At 35.2% G+C, this 17859-nt stretch overlaps 1 protein-coding gene across 1 annotated transcript in view; it reads left to right on the forward strand.

Annotated features, from left to right (window-relative positions):
• Window positions 1-17859, forward strand: part of DNAH7 (dynein axonemal heavy chain 7) — a gene marked incomplete at its 5' end in the record, with an annotated part of 243326 nt that overhangs the window by 163989 nt on the left and 61478 nt on the right. Inside the window, 2 exons of the mRNA XM_082630414.1 lie at window positions 1113-1276; window positions 11156-11310. Coding sequence (XP_082486540.1) covers window positions 1113-1276; window positions 11156-11310 — 319 coding nt within the window. The remainder of the gene's footprint in view (window positions 1-1112; window positions 1277-11155; window positions 11311-17859) is intronic.

The raw sequence follows: 17859 nt of genomic DNA on the forward strand, positions 1-17859 counted from the left end.
CGGCTAATCGAGGTCATGAAAATCATCAGCTGTCCCCAAACTGTCATAGCCTTTCATGTGCAAACCGAAGGGAATGTTGGTCCAACCTACTCAGCAGGAACCCGAGGGAGATGGTAGTACCCATCGTGCCCTCTCAGCTAGCTCCACTTGGCACACAAGGCATCCTCATTTGCCCATGGACTGGTATCAACACCACATATATCCACCTTCTTCTTGTCCCTTTCTAACCTATTTTCTCTCCAGTCATGTCTTTCACTGTTTATGAACCCTTTGATCTATAACCTCAATTTGGACCTTGATTTCTGATTTTCTGAGTGTGAACCTAAGCTTGAAGTACGCTTCTGGTTCCTGAGCATCCTAGCAAACTGTGCCCCGGGTGGGGTATCCAAAACTCCAGTATGTGCCCTGATCCTTACTGGTGCCTAATAACCCTGCCCTGGTTCCTCCCCCAGGACATGTGAGAGCCAGACACAAATGTTTTCTGTGTTCCCTACTGGTTCAAATTGGATTTACTTTTATACCACAATATTGTAGTAAGGTGTGCTGATACTTACAATTTAAAGAAAATGTGTAGGGCTTCCCTGGTGCTGCAGTGGTTGAGAGTCTGCCTGCCGATGCAGGGGACACGGGTTTGTGCCCCGGTCCAGGAAGATCCCCCATGCCAAGGAGCAGCTAGACCTGTGAGCCATGGCCGCTGAGCCTGCGCGTCCGGAGCCTGTGCTTCGCAACGGGACAGACCACAACAGTGAGAGGCCCACGTACCGCAAAAAAAAAAAAAAAAAAAATGTGTAGAAAAACATGTTGATCTCCATGTATTTTGTCAACAGAAGCTTTGGAATCATAATTGGCAATTATTTTTTCCAGATACAAAGTTCTGATTTCTAAGTGATCTATCTAAATTTTATCTTAACATTATATATAATTTTCATTTGAATACATAGTAGAGCTTCTAAATTATGATTTTATTTTGAAAAATATGATGCACACAAATCATTTTTGAGGTAGAGTTTCATCGATGCTTTGTAGACTCAGAGCGTAGTTGAGGAGTTTACAAGGTATTCATTTGGTAACCTCCAACATCATTTTTCTATCTTTCTGTGTATGTCTTAAAGAATCAAATCAAGGAGTGGACAAATTTGTGCAAAGGAAGAGATATCCCCTGCTCCGATGATTATTCCCTTATGAATATTCTGGGAGAAGCAGTGACAATTCGAGCCTGGAATATTGCTGGATTACCTTCTGACTCATTTTCTATTGATAACGGGATCATAATAACGTAAGGAAAATATTTCTCACAAATGATCTCTATCAGTCAGTCTTTTCTTTATTTATCTGTGTACCTTTTTAACACGGCTAGTAAGCTTTTATAGTATTGAAAAATGTTTTACTTAACTAATTAGCTAAATTAAATATGGATAATCACTTCCTTCTCCAATTAATGTCAGAGTAGTTGAGCATTGGAGACAGTAGTAAACAAACTAAAAACCCCAGATGATTTTTGCTTAATTTTTAATCAATTTTTAGCAAATAGAACAAAACCCGGCCATAAGTAAGTGAAGTCCAAATTTTTTATTCCCATAAAACACAGGGTTTTGTTATTATAGGTTAGTGAAACATGCAGGGATAGGTTTGTGTTGGTGATGTCTTATTCCCTGCTGGGTGTGCGACCACCTTAAATGATATGGATACATTTCTGGGTCCTGGGCTGATTGGGGCTTTTAAAAGAGTGGTGCTATTCCTGGAATTTCCTGGTTAGTAGATAAATCCCATGGAGGTTGGGCCGTGAGGATACTGGAGGCTCATCCAGCCTTACCTTTCCTCAAGGTGTTGCCTCCTAGAAGCCAAGGACTTCACTCTGTCCTAGTGTGAGGATGATCATTGATTGTGTTATTTTCAAGGTCACATTACTATGGGCCTTCTATCCCTGGGCCAATCTTTTTGGAGGTTTTAACATGTTAGAAATAGCACAGGGAAACCATCAGGAAGCGTTCAGTTCTGTGTTACATCACTATTTTGAGTAGTTGTTACTTTACTACTGAAAAAGTAATTGATATGACGGTACTTAAAGTAAAAATGGTTGAGGCATGTAAATTTTTTAAAATAGAATTAACCACTATGTGTAAAAACCAGTTATTATTAAATTTTTTGTTTGTAATATTTATGAAAATTATTCTACAAATTAAAATTCTGGTGAACAAATTTCTTTACTGCTCAGCAAATGATCCTGACATATGGATTTCTACAGCATTTATTTACTGAACTATTCTAAAAGGATTTGAAGCATGTGCAGTTTGAATATAACATAAAATAGGATAAAATCTGATAAGACCACCTAGGGATATTAAAGAAGTAGTTACTATTAGGTACTTGAGACAAGCTAATCCTTGCAGTTGGGTCCTGAATTAAGCTCACAGCTTTGTGAAAACCAAGGTAAAAAAGAAAAGCTGTGTCACACAGTTCTCATTTTTCAATCAAGCAAATCATACTCAGAAAAACAAACGTTCCCAGGAACTAAACTTACATTTAATTATTTTGTTGATTTGGAGAAGAGATTATCAAGCTTTTCTTTGGTGGACTAAAATTAAGCACAGGGTACTCTTGCTCTGATAATCTAAATTAATCCAGGAGAAAAATTATAGAATCTAGATAAATGATAAATATGTGCATTAGTTTGCAACTAAAACAGATGTTTAAGTGCCTTTTAAGAAGTATAGGATGGCAGCTAGTTCGTTTTTTAAATACTTAACAAGTAGGTGGCAAACAGTTTGCGTAGACGTTTAATGTGAGAATACACATTAGACATTGACAATATGGGAGGTTTCTAAAAGTTTAGAAGTCTATCTTTTGGAAGCCTCATATATTGTTGGTGGGAATGTACATTGGTACAGCCACTATGGAGAACAGTATGGAGATTCCTCAAAAAATTAAGAAGAGAACTACCATATGATCCAGCCATTCCACTTCTGGGTATTTATCTGAAGAAAACAAAAACACTGATTAGAAAAGATATGTGCATCCCTATGTTCATCACAGCATTATTTATACTATCCAACAATATGGAAGTAACCCAAATGTCTCTCAACAGATGAAGGGCTAAAGATGTGGTGTATATGTAAGATGCAATACTACTCAGACATAAAAAAAATGAAATCTTGCCACTCGTAACAATATGGATGGACCTTGAGGGTATTATGCTAAGTGAAATAAGTCAGATGGAAAAAGACAAATACTGTATGATTTCGCTCCAATGTGAAATATTAAATAAATAGATAAATAATAAACAAAACAAAACAAAGCAAACATATAGATACAGAGAGCAGAGTAGTAGTTACCAGAGGGGAGGGGATGGGGGTGTGGGGGGAGGGTGAAATGGGTAAAGGGGATCAAAGATCTGGTAATGAATGGAAACTAAACCTTTGGTGGTGGGGGTGCTGTAGAAGTCAAAATATAATATTGTACAAATAATAATAATTAATGATAATAAAATTTTATTTTAAAATTTCCAATAGAAAAAGAAGTCCACCTTTTACTTTTGTCCAGCTGGACCAATTAACTTCAGCTAAAATAATAGTCCAATTTTGTTGTTGTTGTTGCTATTGTTTCCCTCTCAGAAAAAAAAGCTTTGATCTTCCCAAACAATTGTGAATATATTTGGTCATGTCCCACATAGTAGTAGTTATGCCTTTATTGTTTTGATTTGCAATTTATATACTTTTGTTCTACCTAGGAGGACATCTATAACCTATTCCTATAACTCCATTTATCCAGCAGAGGCTGATATACTTCTTATTTTCTAGCAAATTACCCTTTCTTTTGGGTCCAGTCATATTTCAATAATACTGGAACTGTTGATGAATGTTTCTGCTTTTAAGATTCCATATCTTTCAGTGATCTTTTTCAAGATGAACTTCCATTTCAGGAGAGATTGAAGTAGAAAATGGTTTTAATGAGCCATAACCCCTAAGTGTTTGCTATTTGTTTGTAAAAGTGTTGAAGCATTAGCAAGAAGTTATGGTAGCAACCTTACTAAGTAGGAAATATTAACATTTTTCATTCTTGGCTTTTTTTTTTTTTTTTTTTTTCGGTATCCAGGCCTCTCACTGTTGTGGCCTCTCCCGTTGCAGAGCACAGGCTCTGGGTGCACAGGCTCAGCGGCCGTGGCTCACGGGCCCAGCCACTCCACGGCATGTGGGATCCTCCCGGACCGGGGCACGAACCCGTGTCCCCTGCATCGGCAGGCGGACTCTCAACCACTGCGCCACCAGGGAAGCCCCTTGGCTTTTTTACTAAGTAGGAAATATTAACATTTTTCATTCTTGGCTTTTTTTTTTTTAATGATTTTGGTAATCTTATACTGAGAGGTTTCAGTAAATAGGTTAAGGTGATCATTTTGAAGTATCAGATCAGTATCTTACTTATTTGTTAGTGTGTTCTTCCTTCTCCAGAGATACTTACTTGATAATGATAATACCTAATATGGAGCACTTACTAAGGACCTGAGCCTGTGCTAAATGCTTTTCACGTACTATCTCAGTTGAGGGAAGAGTCAGTAATTTAGGGAACTGGAAGAATATGTAAAATTTGGACAAGTTAGAACATAATTAACTTTTGGAGCTACTGACACTTGAAGTTTCCTTAGCTAATCAGAATTTCAAGGGCTAGTGATAACATTAAATGTAATTGGATTCTATCTAAACATTTCACAGGGAAAGTATTGGGATTGTTTAACAACTTGGTAAGTAGTTCAGACCTATATCTAATATAACTCTGCTTTTAAAAAATATTTTGTTTTCATTTTTATAGGAGTCAGATAAATCAGGTTTATTTCAGCAACAGTAATAACTGAGAGGAACACCCACCTTTCTTTGTCTGTTTTTATCTCTGTGTGTGTGTGTGTGTAAAGAGGAAAATACCAGAACTCTTTGAAATGCTCCACTGCTATATATCCAAATTCCATCCTTCCATGCAGACTACAGTGAACATGTATTATCATGTTAGAAGTCTGTATTTTTCAAAAATACAAGAGCACCAAATATTTATCCTCTCTAGATAATAACAAAAGAACAAACACTATCAAAACTTGGAGTGCTGGGTGCTATAATAATTCAGTTTCCATTTGAGAAACTATGGGAGCTCTGATCTTCAAAAGCAAACATTGTAGACTTAGGCCACAACATTGTCCTGTTTTTGAATCAAAAAGATATTATCTTGAGGGTGTTGTTTGAAGAAAATTAATTTGATGCAGTTGTTAACTGGGTATTGAACAGTATCTCTCTTCCAACTTTTTTCTTCTTTTTCAAAATTGTTTTGTCTAGTTTTTACTTCTCAATATAAATTTTAGAATATCTACAGAAGATTTTGCTGAGATTTCAATAGGGACTGCAGAATCTATAGATCAAAATTTGGGAAGAATTGACAACTTAGTAAGTCTTCTAATCCATAAACACAGTATATCTCTCCATTTATTTAGATCTTCTTTGATCTTTGTTGGAAGATCTTATCTATGAGTTCAATTTTAAAATACTTATAGGACATTCAAGTTAACTATTTATTCTCAAGTGAGTTTTGGTAGTTTCTGTCTTTCAAGAAATTGGTCCATTTCAACTAAGTTGCCAAATTTATGGACATAGGGTTGTTTGTAGCATTCCCTTAACATCCTATTAATGTCTGCAGGGTCTGTGATAATTTTCTCTATCATTCCTTATATTGGTAATTTGTACTTTCTTTGTTTAGCTAGAGTTTGATAAATTTTGTAGATCCTATCTAAGAACAAGGCTTTTATTGCTTTTCTCCTTTTTTATTTTTTTGCGTTTTGTTTTGTTTGGTTTGTTGGTTTTCAATTTCATTGATTTCTCATTTAATATTTACTGTTTCTTTTCTTTTGCTTGCTTTTGACCTAAATTGCTCTTCTTTTTCTGATATAAGAGGGAAGCTTAAGTTACTGATTTTAGATTTTTTTTCTTTTCTGATCTATACATTTTAATGCTATATATTTTCCATTAGTACTGCTTTAGCTGCATAGCACAAATTTTGATATGGTGTATTTTTACTTTCATTTCCTTTAAAATATTTTCTGATTTCTCTTAAGACTTTTTCTTTTTTGAACCATAGGTTATTTTTAAAATGTATTGTTTAATTTCCAGATACTTGAGAATTTTTAAGCTTTCTTTTTATTATTTGTTTTTTAATTTTTAATAATTCCATTATGTTCAGAGAGCATACATTATCTGATTCCAGGTGCTTTGAATTTATTACAATTTGTTTTACAGAATAACTATGGTCTATGTGAATGTTCCCTGTGCAATTGAAATATTATGGGATGGAGACTTCTTTAAATGCCAGGTTGAGTTGTTTGAGAGTGTTGTTCATATCTTTCATATCCTTGCTAATATTCCATCTACTTGTTTCTTCATTTCTATCAGTTTTAGCTTCCTGTATTTTGGAGCTCACTTGTTGGATGCATACACATTTAAGATTGTCATGTATTATTGATGAACTGACCCTTTTATCATTATGTATTATCCCTCTTTATCCTTGATAATTTTTCTTGTTCTGTAGCCTCCTTTTTTCTGATATTACTATAGCCAGTCCAGCTTTCTTTTGATTAGTGTTTGCATGGTATCTTTTACCATCATTTTACTTTTAATATAAATATGTTGTTATATTTGAAGTGGGTACCTTGTGGATAGCATACAGTTTGACCATGTATTTTTCTAGTCTGATGATCTCTCTCCTTCAATTAGTAAATTTAGACAACTTTATGATGGATATGGTTGATATCATTGAAATTAGATCTGACATTTTATTATTTTTCTGTTTTTACATTTGGTTTTTGTTGCCCTGTTCCTCATTTCTTATTCTTTTAGATTATTTGAATAATCCACCATTTTTAGTATCACACTTTAATTTATCTATTTTTTACTATAATACTTTGCATTATCTTTTAGTACAATTTTTCACAATCTATCTAGAGATAGTTTACCACTTCAGTTAAAATGTAGAAGACTTGTAACCATGCTAGTCCCCTATACCCTCCCCTGATTATATTATCATAGTCATATATATTATGTCTGCATACATTGAAACTCTGCCCCCCAGACACATAATGTTAATATTTTGTCTTAGAATTTATGTATACTTTAAAGAACTTAAGAGGGGGGAAATAGCCTATTATATTTAACATGTTTTGATCTTCTTTTATTTCTAAAGTTCACTGTGGCATCATTTCCCTTAAGGGTGAAGAACTTTAGCATCTGTTTAGAGCAGATTTGCTGGCAAATAATTTTTTAGTTTCCTTCATTTGAGAATATTTTTTATTTTGCCTTTATTCTTGAAGGATATGTTTGGTGGACGTAGAATTCTAGGTTGACATTTCTACTCTGTTCTGGCTCCATGATTTCTGATGTAAAATCTGCAGCCTTTTGAATAATTTTCATCCAAATGTAATATATCATTTTTCTCTGCTGCTTTTTCAAAATATTTTTTCTGGGCTTCCCTGGTGGTGCAGTGGTTGAGAGTCTGCCTGCCGACGCAGGGGACACAGGTTCGTGCCCCGGTCCGGGAAGATCCCACATGCCGTGGAGCGGCTAGGCCTGTGAGCCATGGTCGCTGAGCCTGCACTCTGCAATGGGAGAGGCTGCAACAGTGAGAGGCCCGTGTACCGAAAAAAAATTTTTTTTTTCTTTGGTTTTCAGCAGTTTGATTATAATGAGGCTGGGTGTGGGTGGGGGTTTTTTGTTTTTTTGTTTTTTTGTTTTCTCCTTTTTAAGGATTGAGTTTTGTGAAGCTGTAAATTTATGTGTTTCACTGAATTTGGGAAAGTTTCAACCATTTTTTCAAATATCTTTTCTACACCAATCTCTTTCTCCTTCTTTCTGGGCCCCAGTGACATGAATGTTAAACCTTTTAATATTTTCTCACAGGTCTTTGAGACCCTGTTCCTTTTTATTCCAGTCTTTTTTCTCTTTATTATTCAAATTGGATTATTTTTTTCACGGGTCATCAAGTTCACTGATTGTTTCCTCTGTTGTCTCCTTTCTGTTGTTGAGTCCTTACAGTGAAGTTTTTATTTCAGGTATCATATTTTTCAGTTCTAAAATTTTCATTTGGTTCTTGTTAAACTTTCTATTTCTCTGTTGATAACACCTCTCTTTCCATTTATTTCAAAAAATATTCACCGTTACCAAATAAAGAGTTGTTATAATAACTGCTTTAAAGGTATTTTTCTAGTAAATCTAACATCTTACTTTTTCTTTAAGAATTAGTCACATTCTGGTTCCTTGTGTATCAAGTAATTTTGGACTGAATCCTGTTATAGCAGCCTGAGCAGATTATGACACCCCTCAGACTCTATGCACAACAGAGGCCCCTTTTCCCAGCTCTTCTATCCGGAGAGATGGATTTTCACTCAGTGTTTTAGGTGACTGAATTACCACTGCTTTGCCATGGTAATATAGTTCTGTGGCTGGGTTGACCTGGGGGTAGGGACAGAAGAGAGAACAGAGAGATTCCCCCCACCCCCACTTTCTGGCTCACACATGATCATTTTCTCCATCTTCTACTTTGAGTTTTTGCTACCTGTGCCTGCTTCACAGTTCCCCCCATTAGGCCTGTTCTCAGACCAAGCCAGAAGATAAGGAGAAAACACACACATGCACACACACAAGAAAGTCACCACCTGCTTATTGGTCAGTACTCAAGTTTTAACTTTTTTCCCATTCACTTCTTATTACTTACTTTTTAGAATCTGCAAGTAGTTGATTTTTGTATTTTATCCTAAAGTTTTCATTGTAATCAGTGACATAGGTAGGCTATAGTGGATTTTACCCAGTTTGGTCAACACCAGAAGTCCTTTCCTCTAATTTTGAGATGGTGTTCTTTCGACCAGTCTTCTCCATGTGGGGATAATCTCTTATAAAATATCCATTTTTAGAATGAGTTAACTTGTATGGTGTTTGTCAGATGTTCTTTTTGCTGTTCCTACTTCAGTGGATCATCATATGCAAGCTTTATTTGATCTAGGAAAAGAGGAAAAAGAAGAATTAGCATGGACCCGTCCCTCAAAGAATATACAATTTAGTTGGGTGATGCAGCTAATAAATTATAGAATTACCATAATAGAATATTATCATTATATGAAAGTACCATAAATGTAATATGGATGAATGGCTAAAGAAGTTCAGTGAGAAAAGAGATCAAGACAGGCTTTGTGGACTGCATAGCATTTGAGTTGACCTTGAAATGTGAGTAGTACTTGAACATGAAAGGATGGGGAAGAAGTTCATTTTGGACAAAGAAACAGCATGAACAGGGGTATTGTGGCTAAAAAAAATGTGGAAGCAACAGAAAGAAGAGTGGGTCATTTCAGTTTCTTTAGGGAAGCATAAATGCTGTCTAAAGCTCACATAATCCTCCAACCTTAAAAATATTTCTAAAATGTAACAGAATGAAACTTTTACATGTAAGTTTTGTTTCTAATTTCCCTCTTACTTCTTTTAGTTTCTTATGGATATGGTTCCCTTTTTATTAGTTGTTTGCATCTACTCTTTTGGTCTCATTTCTTCCTAAATATAATTAATATTATAAAATGAATTCTGTCCCCCCACCCCCTACAAAATCATATGTTGAAGATGTAACCCACTGTGTGATTATATCTGGAGACAGGGCCTCAAGGAGGTAATTAAGGTTAAATGAGGTCATAAGGGTAGAGCCCTCATCCAGTAGGACTGGTGTCCTTGTAAGAAAAGGAAGAGACACTAGGGATGTGTGTACAGAGCAAAGGGCACTTGAGGGCACAAGAGGGCTGTGTTGTCTGCAAGCCAAGGAGGGAGACCTCTGCCAGCACCTTGATATTGAACTTCCAGCCTCCAGAATTGTTAGAAGACAAATTTCTGCTGTTTGACAGTCTGTGGTGGTTTCTTATGGCAGCCCAAGCTCACTAATACATTATATAATGCTTATATTGGAGGACTGTGGTTCCTTTCATTTGGGACAAATGATCGGATGAAATACTAAATTTGTGTTGTAATGAGATGGAATCGAATAGATTATCCTGATTCATCCCCAGTTGTTTTTTTTTTTTTTTTTTGCCCCAGTCACCTTTTATTTTCTCTTCCTGTTCTTCTGATGCTCAGCATGAATTTGCTGTGCTCACTTTTGGAAGCGTATGACAGTATCTTTAGGAAACTGGCCAAAATTATGACTTGTGTTTACTGAAACTTCTGAGAGGAAGAAAGAGAACAGTGATCTTAATGCTGATTACATTTCACAGCAGATAGAAAGCTCTGTGGTTGGATACCATGTCGTGATGGCAGATACTGGTTAATTCTTTGTGACCCAACAACACCCTGGGCAGTAAACCGGGCACCTTGTGGTGGTTCACTGCTCTTGTTCTTATCCTAAAAGGGAGATGTGAGTGAGAATAAAGCAATAAGTATGAGCTCCCTCATTGTGCAAAAACCCTGACTTTCATAGAATATATTTCTGTTCATAAGAAGCTCGCAATCTCTAGGCAAGTATGTAGTGAACTACATATGTGACATTAAATATACAGCTGTTTGAAACAATTACTGGGTCAAAAATTGTGTTAACACTTAAGGATCAATGGCTATTATGAAGATTAGATGATATAAAATTTTGCTTCTCACCGTTTTTTTTTAGACCACCTTATCTTTAATGGTGTAGATTTCAAAAAGAGATGTGATGTCTCCATCCTTTCTCTTTACCTCTTGTGCAAATGACAGCAGATAGAAGTTGAGGAAATGAAGTGGCTTGCCCAAGGTCACAGAAGTAATTACTGGCAGGGCCTAGTGAAGAATTGGAGTTTCCTGATTTCTAGTACTCTTGATGGTTATCATTGTGACTAATTAGCAAGAGCAGCAAACATTTTCAAAAATATAATTTAACATTGAGAGAATTGTAATTTTCCAAAAGGAGTAAAAGAACTTGTGTTAAGTTTGCCAGATGGCTTTTGTAGTTGCCGTTCTAGTAGCCTTCTCAATTTAAATGTCTCTGCTTCAAGAACACAGTTTCTCAAAACAAGCTAAAAAGTAAAATAATACTATAAAGTTTAAACTGAAAGAAAGTGATGCATGCCTCTCAAATAGCATAGAGACAGATCATGGCTTGACCAGCATTGTCTTTCTTTCCCTTTCAGGAATGCAAGAAGGTGGCCTCTGATGATAGATCCTCAAGGTCAGGCTAATAAATGGATCAAGAACATGGAAAAAACCAATAGTCTTCACCTAATTAAATTAAGTGACCCTGACTATGCCAGGACTCTGGAAAATTGCATCCAGTTTGGCACCCCGGGTATGTACTTGAATAACAAGTATACATTACAGAATTGCCTGGAGAGGGCACAGTTAACCCAAAATGATGTAGGGCTTTTTTTTTTTCTTTTGAAGATATTTGTGTCAGACTCATCTTAAATGATTACTTTGTTAATATCTTTCATTATTTATTGGTAATGAATCAAGTGAGAACTTTAGAGATTATAGTTCTAACAGGTTAGGATGCTTTCTTTGTCTCAAGATTCATTTGGGATACATCTTCTAATTTAGCTGTTTTAATTTTTGTCTTCTGTTTGCCATTCTTTAGTTCTCATTATAGCTCCACTTCTGCAATTAAAAGGGCCACTTGATATGCCAAAAGTATTTTTTTTTTCTGCGATACATGGGCCTCTCACTGTTGTGGCCCCTCCCGTTGTGGAGCACAGGCTCCGGACACGCAGGGTCAGTGGCCATGGCTCACGGGCCCAGCCGCTCCACAGTATGTGGGATCTTCCTGGACCCGCGCAAAAACCCACGTCCCCTGCATCGGCAGGCAGACTCTCAACCACTGTGCCACTAGGGAAGCCCGCCAAAAGTATTTTAACACAATATTAGTCCAACTATCTCTTTGTTCTTCTCTCGACTTATCCTACAAAAGTGGCAGAGAAGTGAGTGCACGTTTTACGTGGCTGACTATTACCTGCCATTTACAACGGAGAGATTAAGAACATGACGAGAATTTTTCAGTGAAGCTCTATGCACAGGTCATATTTGTCAAAAGAAAAACCAAAATGCTTATGTTTTGAGTATGTTGGGCTTATTAGTCACATTTTAAATTCATGTTACCTATCAAATTTTGGCTATTTACTTAACCAAGTAAATTGCCAACATTATGAAAGGACAATATATTTAACCCCAGGACAAGTTTGGCAAATCCCAGTTGCTAATAGAACAAGTGTTACATGGAAGAATCAAAAGAGATATACCAAATAGACTTACAGACAGTTTATTTTTGCATATTCATAATGAGTTAGCCTTTAAAATATTAATTAAAATTTTAGGCTTGGTTTAGGTGAGCATGAAATGAAAAAAACTATGTCTACCTACAAAATGTTGTGTTTATATATATGGACACACAGACACACAAATAGTATTTCATTCATCCAACTGGTATTCTTGGAATATAGTATAATGACATGGAGTTACCAAAAAATGGACAACCTGCTCTCTACTATCAAATATCTTTCTTGTTAAATGGGCAGGATCAGACAATATATGTAACTGTTATAAAAATAGAAAGCGGACATACTTCACTAACCCTTTTAGGACCACTGTGCACTTCTGGAATCAGAGTACCTGCCTCTGTTACTTAGTACTTGGTTGCAGTGATCTTTCTGAGACCCAGTTTCCCCATTTATACTTTGACCATATAGTGTGAGGAAGAAATAAGTTACTGTAATTTGGGTACTTATGACAGTGTCTGATAAGCTCAATTTATATTTTTTGTTTGGGGATTTACTATGTGGTTTATGTATATTATCTCTTTTTTATTATCTCTTAATTATATTAGAATCATACATAATTATTTTGTATAATAAGAAAGACACAGATGGTGAGCTATGAATATTTAGAGCAATCAGGGAAGATTTTTTTTTTATTGACGTATAGTTGATTTACAATGTTGTGTTAGTGTCAGATGTACAGCAAAGTGAATCAGTTATATATGTACATACATCCATTCTTTTTCTGATTCTCTTCCCATATAGGTTATTACAGAATATTGAGTAGAGTTCCCTGTGCTACAGATAGTTATCTATTTTATATATAGTAGTGTGTATATATTAATCCCAATCTCCAAATTTATCACTTCTCCTCACATTTCCCCTTTAGTAACCATAAGGTTATTTTGTATGTCTGTGAGTCTGTTTCTGTTTTGTAAAAAAGTTCATTTGTATCATATTTTGTTAGATTACATGTATAAGTGATATCTTATGATATTTGTCTTTCTCTGTCTGACTTTCTTCACTTAGTATGATAATCTCTAGGTATCCATATTGCTGCAAATGGCATTATTTCATTCTTTTTTATGGCTGAGTAATAGTCTATTTTATATATGTACCACATCATCTTTATCTCTTCCTCTGTTGATAGACATTTAGGTCACTTCCATGTCTTGGCTATTATAAATAGTGCTGCAATGAACATTGGGGTGCATATACCTTTTTGAAACATGGTTTTTCAGATATATGCCCAGGAGTGGGATTGCTGTTGGTATGGTAGTTCTATATTTAGTTTTTTAAGGAACCTCCATACTGTTCTACATAAGGGAAAATTTCTTGAAGGGATTGGCACCTTAAATACTTCAATTAAAATTACTTAATTTAACTTAAGTATTCAAAGAATTTCCTTGACACAGTAAAAACAAGTAATAATTGAGCATCTACCATGTACTTGACATTTTGAAGATCTGTGTGATCACAGTCACATATATTGATGTTAGTATTGCCTCATTTTAGAGAGGAAAGGGCCATACAATCTGTTCAGTGTTTTTCAAATTATGGGTCACAACTGTGGGAGAGAGAACCCACATAATGTGTCATGACCAGCGTTTTTAAATGAAACGCAATGGAATAGAACATATAAAGCTGCATAGCATGGAGAAAAGGTATGCATTATTTCATGAAATTTTAGAAGTTTTATGCATATGTGTGTACTTGATAAAGATTTAAAATGTATTTCTTACTTGGAGTTGTGGCCATAAAAATCTGAAATCCAATAGTAGTTCTAATAACCACTACATTTTATTAACAAGGTAAGGTGACAGAGAATGTTAGTTACATGGCTTAACTAAGACTGTATCTCTAGTTAAGGGGAGTCTTAAAACTAGTCCCCAAGTCTTCTGCCTTTGTTCATTGTTTACTGTGTCAGTTGCTTTAACCTACTGTTTGGAATGAAATAACTTAAAAAATGGATAATGATAATTCACAATGCCTTCTAACATTAATCATCAGAGAGAAGTGAAAAGTTTTAAATCTATGATAGAAAGAGAAACAGATGGCAGATTTTGTAACTATTTTTATATTTAACCTTCAAGTAAAAGAATCAGCTACTGTTACAGTTTTAAAACATAAGCAGTTAAAGACTATTCCATTTAAGAAGTTCTCTTTAGATTTTGACCTCTTCCAGGACAGTGGCTTCTGATCTCTCATCCCTCGCAGGCAGCCTGGGTAGAGAAGGCAGAGGTTTTGGCTTCACCCATCTGCCTCTGCTTCAACCAGAGCAGGCCTCCCTTTTTTTGTTGTTTATATTGAGTTTTAAGATAAAATCCTCTGTGAAAAAAAGTATCCTGCTGCTTAGAAAAAATGTTTGAAAGCCAATGTTCTAGAAAACAGAGGTACATCTGTATTAGCTACACCAATGGATAAGGTGTGCATAGGATGTTATTCATGTTAATATTGCTGATAAGGCAATTTGTTCACATCTCAATAAAACTGGAAGAATAAAAGAATATTTTTTTAATTTTTAAAAAGAAATCAACTTGTATAGAGGAGCTTTTAATGGCTTTCCGTTAACTCCATGAAAAAAACTCTTTGCATTTAGAGCAAAGCCCGGCATTATCTGAGCCTTCCTTATTTTTATCTTATCTCCTAGCACTTTCTTTTCTTCCCCCCTTGCATATAAGGTATCAGGGAGGCAAAACTACTTCGGGCTCAGTGTTTCTTTCATTTGCTCATTTCTTTGTTCATTATTCATTCACGTAACAAATATTTATTTTGCAACTAGCATGTGCCACTGAAAACAGAGCACGCACAGACAGACTTGATCTCTGCTGTCTTGGACCTTATTGGTTTAAAGAGAGAGACAGAGATTACACGTGGGGTGAGGATTAGATGGGAGTACAGGGTACACGGGGACAGGCAGTACATATAACAACATGGGGTTGTTTCTCATCTCTTAGCTTTTGTCTGTGCTCTTCCATCCATTTGGTGAATTACTTTAAATTTCACCCTTTAAGATGAGGCTCAAACACCTTTTTCTGTGACATCTCTCTTAACCTCTCCAATGAAGTGCCAACACTGAAGCTTTTACAGATTTCTATGGTTGCCCTATTATTGTGTACATAAATGTTTCTCAACTCCAGCTCTTTGAGGGTACCCAGTAATTGATTAATCTACTTTGAACACAATATGCTGCACAGCTGAACATACTATGCAGATTTTTTCCTATTAATTTGAAGTCTAACATAGGATAATTTAGATAATTCATAATTAGAAAACTGATATCAGTTAATGTCCTAAATGCAAAAGAAATATGAAAAGAATTCTTGGTTCTCTTTGCTGCTAAGAACAACTGCTTTGAGCAAGATGATCTGCCTTACTCAAAGACATTAGCAGCCATGTGTTTGGATTCCCAGTCTTGGCTTCCCACAAGGTGTGCAAATACTGTGATGGGCTGGCTTTTGGGAATGAGAGAGGAGATTTTTACATAAACCAGCATACTGTTAACTTTGATGATAGAAATATGAAGAGAAGCCTGTCTCATAAATTTTCTCCTGTATTTTAATATGAAACATACTTTGATTTAATTAAAAGTGAAAGAAATCAAAAGTTAGGGTCAATAAATTAAGGAGAGCATTCTGGGTAATTCATGTATATATGGATTTTGGGGTTTTTTTGGTTTTGTTTTTTTCTGTTTGCAAGCTTAGAATACTTTTGCTTTTCCAGCGAGGCTTATAATACAGTAAATATTCAATGCTGAGAACATATTTCTTTGAAATCTGGATGCTATAGAAATCTTTCCTAACAGGCTTAAGACTTTATTCTACTGGTGAGGAAATAAATTTTCACTTTGGGGGAAAAGAATCAAGTCTGTAATACTTAAGTTTTATAGTGTATATTTTAGCTTTGAAAAAAGACATTTATACATATTAATGTAGACATCCTTAATTCCTTGTGAAACTAAAACAATTTAGGGAGAATAAGAGATGAAATTGTATAATATCCTTTTTTTTAGTAAAGAATAATTTAAATATTAGATTTTATGCAGAAATTGTTAATAAAAGTTGAGGCAATTAAACAAAACTTATATGTTATAATATTTCATAAACAGAATTTCAGTCCATAACACTCTAGCAAATTAATAGATTTTAAAAGTCTTATCATGTAAAAATAAAAATGAAATTGATATCTATTATCACTATTATTGTTTAACATTATTAGGAAGGTTCTTTTCAATGAGGGTGCTATAATATTTGGAAAGAGGAAACAATATTATCATATTTGTAGATAATATATTTCATCTAGAAAGCCAAAAAGAATTAACTGAAAAGCTATCTGAAACAAAAACTTAGAATGACTTTAACAATGCGTAGTGAAAAAAAATGAGAAAATTTCACACACACAAAAAAGAAGCCTTGAGTAAGACATCATTTTTTCACTGATAGGAAAACTAAATGTTGTGAAGACATCAACACTTTCAGAAATAAACGTTTTAGAAATAATACTAGTTATTATTTCTAAAGTTAGCCTAGAAGAAAGTACAGAGGCAATAAAAATTCAGAAGAAGTGTAAATTTGGAATTAACTGTTCTGGAATAAACTCTAATATTGATACATGTAAGCCTTTAATGCATTAGAAGGTAAGCGTTATAAAACAATGGAAATTGATGGGTCATTCAGCAAATGGTGCTGCAAAAATTGGTTTTGTGGAAAAACATATCAAGTCATAGTCTCATCTTACACCAAAATGTGCTCCAGATGAATTAAAGAGTTAAATATGAAAGAAAAAAAGAGAAGACATAAATGCTAAAAGAAAACATAGGGAAATAAGTTGTCTTTGATGGGAAAGAACTTTCTAAGAAAAGACACAAAAGGAAAAGAATAATAGATTTGACTCTACAAATTTATAATTTAATCCAAGAAACATTATATAAAAGAAACTTAAGAGAGAATATCAACAATATTAAAAAATACAAATAAAGTTTAAAAAACTAGCACATTGTGACAGTTGGTGCCCATTGTTCCCTAATAACCTTTCTCACCTCCTTACTGTTAGCACCCCCTGTGTTTACCTAGGCACATTGTAGGTAAAACTGGGGTAATAATATTTGATAGTTTTTAAAATTAATTAATTAATTAATTTGTTTATTTTTGGCTGTGTTAGATCTTCGTTGCTACGTGCAGGCTTTCACTAGTTGCAGAGAGTGGGGGCTATTCTTCATTGCTGTGCACAGGCTTCTCACTACAGTGGCTTCTCTTGTTGCAGAGCACTGGCTGTAGGTGCGTGGGCTTCAGTAGTTATGGCACATGGGCTCAGTAGCTGTGCACGTGGGCTCTAGAGCGCAGGCTCAGTAGTTGTGTCTCACGGGCTTAGTTGCTTCGCCGCACGTGGGATCTTCTCGGACCAGGGCTCAAACCCGTGTCCCCTGCATTGACAGGTGAATTCTTAACCATTGCACCACCAGGGAAGTCCCGTGATGCTTTTTAAAGTTTTGAGGATAATGACAAAATAAAATGCCAACATGGTGCCTACTGTTTGTAAGTACAGTGATATTATATAAAAACAGGTTTAAAAACAGCAGAGTGTGTGCT

This window comes from Mesoplodon mirus (genome assembly GCF_964341445.2).
Source record: "Mesoplodon mirus genome assembly, chromosome: 8".
Lineage (NCBI taxonomy): Eukaryota > Metazoa > Chordata > Mammalia > Artiodactyla > Ziphiidae > Mesoplodon > Mesoplodon mirus.